The sequence below is a fragment of the Ooceraea biroi genome, chromosome 11, assembly GCF_003672135.1.
Source record: "Ooceraea biroi isolate clonal line C1 chromosome 11, Obir_v5.4, whole genome shotgun sequence".
Lineage (NCBI taxonomy): Eukaryota > Metazoa > Arthropoda > Insecta > Hymenoptera > Formicidae > Ooceraea > Ooceraea biroi.
In genome coordinates this window covers 9,738,249-9,745,423 of record NC_039516.1, presented here as the reverse complement: position 1 = coordinate 9,745,423, position 7,175 = coordinate 9,738,249, and the positions used below count along the sequence as shown (strand labels likewise).

The following is a 7,175-nucleotide window of genomic DNA, read 5'->3' as shown; positions in this document are numbered from 1 at the left end:
ATTACGAAAATTAAAATGTATCGCCTAACGTCTTGTGTCCGGATCTGAGATACATTTATTAATTAAAAGCATGCACGTGGAAGGAAATTGATTTAGTTTTTTTCAACATTGTATGTCACGGTTAAAAATAGCCGCTACCTGTTTTCTTGCACGCACATTCGCACGTTGTAATCTACATTCCTAAGTTGTGAAATTTTGAAGGAATATGTAAGAATTTATGTATATGTGTTTCATTGCATTCAGAAGTACATTTCTACAAATAAGCGAACTTAAAGAAATTATACTTGCAATTAATATTATAATTGTAACGCATTCACGTTTATACTTTTTTTGCATTCTTGTCTTATTAATCTATATTCAGAAAATGTAATTTTATAGACACTGATTTTTTAGTTTATATTTCGTATTCTAAATTTGATACTTCACTTCTACATTAATTGATATAATTATTTTAATTTTTTAATGGAACAATATTATTTATGTCACAAAAAGACATAATCGAACACCATGACAGCATGCAGTACACAGCAAACAGAGCAAAGTTACTTTCCAGAAACTTTATTGTTACATTAATTTACATTTATACAATAGTTGAGATTTAAGTACTTGACGAGCGGCAGTGGTTTTGCTATGTACACATCACCTTTCCATCTCTTCACATGCACGCGACGGTTGGCAAACTTGCTGGCGAGGGGAAGAACGATTCCTCCGAATTAACAGCTATCGTAATAACCGATTTATACGCTCGCTCCTCCCAACTTTCCCCTCGATCGCTCATATTTTTTGATACCGTACGACGACACGTGAACGAAATTGCCGTTTTTTGAGAAAGGCGCGATGTCTCCGCGTGGCTCGCGGCGCAAAATGTATTACGATCGTTCGTTTAATGTTAATTCTGTTACTGAAAGTTCGCGGGAACGTGTTGAACCATTGCTCGGAATCCGCGGCGTTTCACGCAGGAGTTGAGGTCGTTTTACTTTTAAGCTTTACAATGACGAGAGACGACGGGTCTCGAGCGCTGATAATTCGCCGTCGTCGAATTCGATTGCGTGCTCCAAAAGGTCAATAAAGGTTTAGGCGCGTTGACTCCTGCGATAAGAGCTGGCTTTAGGTTTCACTTGGATCTCTTCCCGCTGGGTCTCCTCGACCTCCTCCTGGACAGTCTTGCTTCCTCTTCCTCCGAACCTGCCGCGTCCGGATGTTCTCGCTTCGCCGCCTGTACTAGCCTTGTTGCGATTATTCGTGGTAGCTCTGAAAAATATTACGTAATTAGAGCATGTTCTAATTTATTTACACACTGTGCGATCAAAACGTTTTATCTGATATTATATATAAATTTTAAAGCTTCAAGTTAATTGTGTCACCATAATTAATAAAATAATCTATGTAAAAAGTACTATTCTTAATAATTACTAAAATTGCAAGATATTACTTTTAATGGCTGATAAAGTATACTATAACTGATAAAAAGTTGAAAAATTTTTATCAATTTTTTGTAGTTAAGTTGACTACTATTGCAAGTGAAGTTTCTAGGTTTTGTTATTTAATTATTGTATCATTATTGGAAATAGTTATCTTTATAGAATTTTCTCATAATTTCTTCTTTCAAATTGCTACGTGTTCCATATAAAAATCACTTGTTGCAGAATAAGTAAACTTATTGTTGGCATTATATTACTTTGCTTTGGGGGTTGTATGTTCCACCGCAGAATGCGTGGCAGTTTCCCGTGTGTGACCGCTGGATCCAGTCTGAGCTCTTCTCCTCTTCAAGGCAGCCAAAAGATCCTCGTTCGATCTGAAATCACATTACACATGTATTTCTACAAAGAATATGTGTGAATATTATAAAATATTTGTAACATTTTACTAAGGGATTACCTGAAGGGCCTGACGCCACCGTTTCGAGGTTTCTTCGCTGATTCAGTCGTCGTCGTAGGAGCTTCATGTTCCTGACTTTCTTCAAGCGCATCCTCATTCTCCACTTCATCTTCCACGGACGCTTGTTCTACCGGTTTCGATGTCGTTGAGTGAGCCTGGGGAAAAAGAGAAAGAGACACGTTACTCAATCGATTATTAAAATAGATTAAGATAGATTTGCATAATTAGCACTAATTAATTACGCATAAAATCAATCGTAGTCTGCATTCAGAAAGAAAAAAGAAAGATAGTAATGTGTCTTGAAATACTCTTTAATTGTTAATTATGCTACAAGACGTATCACTATTTTATATTTATTTGATATTGTATCGTCGATATTTATACGTACCGCTGGTCTTTTCTTTCCTACGCTTGCTACGTTGGCACGTCCTCTCGTGGATAAAAGTCCTCCAAGTCGACCACCTGCTGGCTTCGTCGGCGCCGGCGTCACCGGCGCTACTGCCTCCTCTTCGTAATCATACTCCTCTTCGGCTGATCTGCAGGCGGCTATTATACAGAGGGCTAATATTCTGCAAAGAATATGTTACGAGAATTATTGACCAAGTTTCCGATTTCCAATAAACGTTACAAGAGTTACAGATTACGTGGAAAAATGGTACCGTTTTTTCGCACCACTCACGTTTTTGGGACACGATTTTCCTGGACGATCAGGAAGGAGCCAAGCCGAAAGATCGTAATGTAACTCACGACATTCTGCACTGCCGCTCGCGGATATATTCGCGTTTAAAAAAGTACGTAATTTAAATATAAGCAGCGTAACGCCGTCGCGAAACGAGTTTACGGCGTTTACTGCCAGCTTAAATTGCCAGTTGCACATTTAGGAACAGAACATGCAAGTCAGACTGTTGCTCTATTTTATTCTGTTTTAAATTTTACTCTATTTATTTCGTTCTTTCTGATTAGTATTTATAATTTTGTAGTTTCGTGAATTACTCTTGAAACAAATATGTCTCTGAATTGATGTGACTTCTCCATTCGTCGAGCATAGAGTCTCGATTCGCGGGAAACCAGCAGAGACGGGCGCGGCGAGCGATCGCGCGCACGAGCCGATCTCGTGCAGGACACACGCAGGACGGTCTGGTCTGGGCGCAACTTTCGCCAGGATCGAAAAAGGAATCCGAGGACGAGAGATTCTACTCCGTGACGTACACTGCAGCGATTATTACGTACGTATGTAGGAATCGGCAGCGCGGCGTGCTCGTTCGCTCGTAGTAGATCCGCGTACACCAGGTGGATTTTGACCCGTGACATTCACGTACATGGGGCCTCACTTTCTCTGCCTCGACTCTCGTGCAACTCGCGCGCCGCGCTGGAGCTCGGGTTTGGCCTCGCCGTTACGAGACGGGACATTCATACGTGAGGCGGCTCACAAATGTCAAGAAAACCAGCCGAACTCGCGGAGGCCCCGGGCCCGCGGCTGTGAAGGAAGGGGGAGAAATTTCGAGGGAGCCAAAGCGCGAGAGATGCCAGGTCCGGCGATCGCGATCGATAGATGATCGCGAGAGTGACCCACGCGCTGGACGATTGCGAAAAGGCGAATTCGAAACGCGAAATTGCAACGGGAACGGCGATGACCACACGCTGGTGCCTTGAAAATAGCTGGACGATGTCATGTCATCGTACGAAAAATACAGAAAAAGAAACGCGCCGCACGTTGGTCAGAATAAGTGATTCCCAGCGTGGTCCGCCCGCGCTTACGATTCCTCGTTGTTTTCGTGTCCTCAATTTTCAAAAGACGTTGTTTTAACATGTATCGCGGCATGCCCAAACTTGGTCGTTGCTCGCGCGGAATTCGTGAACGGGTTCCTTGACGCGTCTCATTTCCTCCAGACAGTCTTCTCCGTCGATTTTGTCCGAATTCTTCGGCGAAATCGTCCTTTTTGAATGTCGCGTCCAATATTTATTCGACGTACGTCTGCAATAATCTCTGTATTGCCTGTTGTTCGTATTTTAATATGGATTCAAAGAATAGTAGTACAAAGAATAATGATTGAGCCAGCAAAAATCGAGTGCTCCAAGCATACTATGAGTTACTCGATTTGCAGTTATTCTTTCGATATTACTATTCAATTATCAATTATGAAGTGTGCCAGCAAGAAAAGTTAGTTTTCTCGATACAACGCAATGTTATTTATTCAATTAGAATCAGTTCTCTCCGAATCCAGCTCTGCTCCGAAGGCAAGCGTGAGTCTCACGACTGCGCTCGAGCATCTTCGATGTCTCGTATTTCTTCTCGCTTTCGAGTATCTCTTTCTCTTATGAAAGGTTGGCCTTTAAGGTTTCTTAACGCTTGCTCCTCTGACTGGTTCATCGCAAAAAAATCCTATTCATTCGCGAGTGACAATCAAGTGACAACGCGAAAATTAATGAACATTCCGCGAATTGATATTCCCCGCGTGTAAAGCTGAGATGGAAGATTACACGCGCCATTTAGTTAATCGTGCCGCAGTACCGTCGCTCAACAAACATTTCTTCGTTACAGACGCTTCGTTAACTGGCGCTTGATTAATCTTTCGGGCAAACATTGTACTTTCGGAATCACAAATGCTAATGCGACTGCGAAATCTTCTCCGAGTCGAGAGTTGCCGTTGTTCATCGGGCAATTTCGGTGATTGTGCGATTTCGTGCTTTTACACAGAGTTACCTTCCAAATTGTCACTTCCGCTTCACGCATCTCGTCGTGCTTCAAAGTATCTCGTCGATTACGTCGTGACGCTGGATCGCTGAACTCGCTAAAACTTCTCTTTGCAAGGAAGCGATTACGTTCGCATTATTCTGCCTGTAGGATGTCGTTAGCTGTGCGTGGGCCTGCGTCGCTCCCGTCGTGCATAAGGAATCTTCGCTACTTTTATGCCTTTCATCTTCCCCTCTCCATTAGCCCTCCTTATAATTTAACTTTACCTTCCTCTCCATCTTTCCTCTCTTTACGTTGGTGGAAAAGCGTATCCGTTGTGTCGTACAAAATTGAACATAAAATCGCAGAGTGTCACAGTGATTGTTATTTATTGAAGCAGTCATCGTTTGATAGTCCTCTTCGTGCTGAAAAAAGCTGTAATTCGTTTTGAAAAAAATATGGATCAGTGATTTTACATAAATTAATATTTTATACGATGTTGAACAGTCTTTTACATAAAGCTCGTATATTATATTTCAATTTCTCATCTTATACATTTCTCGGTCCCCTTTCGAGCTGAACTTTTTCTCCGCTTCAATTTCTCGTTTTTCCCTCTTCTTTTATGCCTCTCGTTCTTTCTGATATTTTTCAATATCTTTTTCAATATTTCCTTAATTATAATCCTGCAATAGAAATTAGAACGCCATCTAATGCAGTATCTTATTACGTGCTCAGCAAAACTTGCTTTGGCGTAATTAAATATCTCCTTCCGTTTTCCTTTCTTTGGTCATTAGTGATATAAGAGCGAAGACACTTTTTACCATACATTAATAGATAATATCGTAACAAGCAGAAAGCGAGCCCGCAGAACTCGCACAGATATTTGTAAGAATTCCTTATTTATCTCGAACAAACGGATATGCGCGCGCTAATCGATTTCAGTAATAATCGCCGTTATGCGTTCGCGCTCTCGCCGCGGCTTTTCTAATCGCGATTTCCTGGTCAGAACCAGGAAAGAACCCGAGCAGTCACCGCGCGGTCGTTTGCATAACGCGTCTCTCCCGTTATTAATATACTCGGGGCTCGCCTAAGTTCGCAGCCCAAGTATGAATCCGATCGAAATGTCGTCGAACGCGAGCGTGGCGTGAGGTAATCGGCCGGGGCGACGCTTTGCAAAACGCGATGATTGAATAACGCTCGCAAAGTCGGAGCACGTGTTTTACGACACGGCGACCGGTATGCATTATCCACGATCGGTGCGAGGGGCGGCATTACGCTAAACGATCTGGGATATATTCGCTATCGAACGTCGCAAATCGATCCGCGTTCCGCGATCGAAAGTCATTGAACGCTCGGCAGCCGCAATTTCCTGCGGGCGTTGGCAATTTTGATTACAGGTAACAGGATGACAGACATTACGGCTGAAACGACGTGTAGCCAAGTCGCACGTACACCTTTCGATCGCGAATGTACACAACCGGCCTTGGAATTGCTCCGGGACAGTCGCCGAACGACTGATCTCGGCGAGTGGTCTATGATCGGGATCAGCCGGGGTAACAATGCATAGATGAACGTTCGGAGTCGTTCAAGCCGTTGATCCTTTCCTGCATCAATATTCTTGTTAACACCGCGATATTCCTGGCTACCGGAGAGCGCTCGAAGCTTGGCCGGACAATATGTTACGCGTGATCTCGCTTCGTGACAGCTACAAATGTAAAAGTTATGTATTAACGAATAATTTTGCAATAGAATCTTTTCAATTTTTTTTAATAACGTTGCAAGCTAGCGTAAAAAGTTCGACGAAGCATTATTGTGATAATGTTTTCATGAAATCTACTGAAATTTACGTCAATTAGGGATACAATTTTTTCCATTTCCAGTTTCATGGGAAAGTTGCTGAGAGACCAACTCGGTGCAAGACAGGCGTGATCGTGTTGCATTAGCACGGTGATCATTGCGAGTGTGTCAGACAAATAAAAAGATTCAAGCTCTCGCAGGACCATGCGAGACGAATCCCGTGAATTTCATCAACTACTCGATCGTTGATTGCTCGGGGGAGGCGGACGATGAAAGTCGCGGACTCACGGTGTACTCACGTGAACAACGTAAGTTTCATGGTGCCGATGGCCCAGGGGATTCCTGCTGGTTCCGATGTGTCGTGTACTGCCCTTGTGCGACGTGTGGAGAGCAGTGGTCTGTGGCCGTACTGACTGTTGCTACTTGCGCGGGGTCGCGAGGAATGGGTGCCAGGCGACGTCGAGGACGACGAGGACGACGACGGCGACGGCGACGACGACGGCGACGGTGGAGGGAACCGAAAGAGCACACCACTGCAATCGCGGAGGCTGTGTACTTTGGAGTGCCGAGTCGGGTTTCCCCTTCTCTCTATATATATGGCACTCTCACTCTGCCAGCAACCACCCGTGGACCCCTGTCCGCGATAGCGTACGTGTGACTCCCGCGTATATCCTTAATGATACGCGCGCGCACTCACCCCTCACGCCGCGCTGGTAACGCCGCAAGTTACATGGGCACTGCTGTTACGGGTTTACACAAAGTCGGCTAGCGGGCAAGTCGAGTGGCAAGTTACTTGCCCAGTAAACTCATCGCGTCGGAATCCGCT

General features: G+C 43.8%; 1 protein-coding gene across 1 annotated transcript; it reads right to left on the bottom strand.

Moving 5' to 3' along the window:
* Nucleotides 1-542: 542 nt before the first annotated feature.
* LOC105278781 lies at nucleotides 543-6,910 on the bottom strand. Its single transcript, XM_026973762.1, has 5 exons — nucleotides 6,649-6,910; nucleotides 2,267-2,447; nucleotides 1,879-2,033; nucleotides 1,679-1,795; nucleotides 543-1,251 (listed from the first exon to the last, which is right to left on the bottom strand). The coding sequence occupies exons 1-5, from the start codon at nucleotides 6,666-6,668 to the stop codon at nucleotides 1,074-1,076; spliced, it is 651 nt and encodes a 216-aa protein (XP_026829563.1). The 5' UTR covers nucleotides 6,669-6,910; the 3' UTR covers nucleotides 543-1,073.
* Between the last annotated feature and the right edge of the window lie 265 nt (nucleotides 6,911-7,175).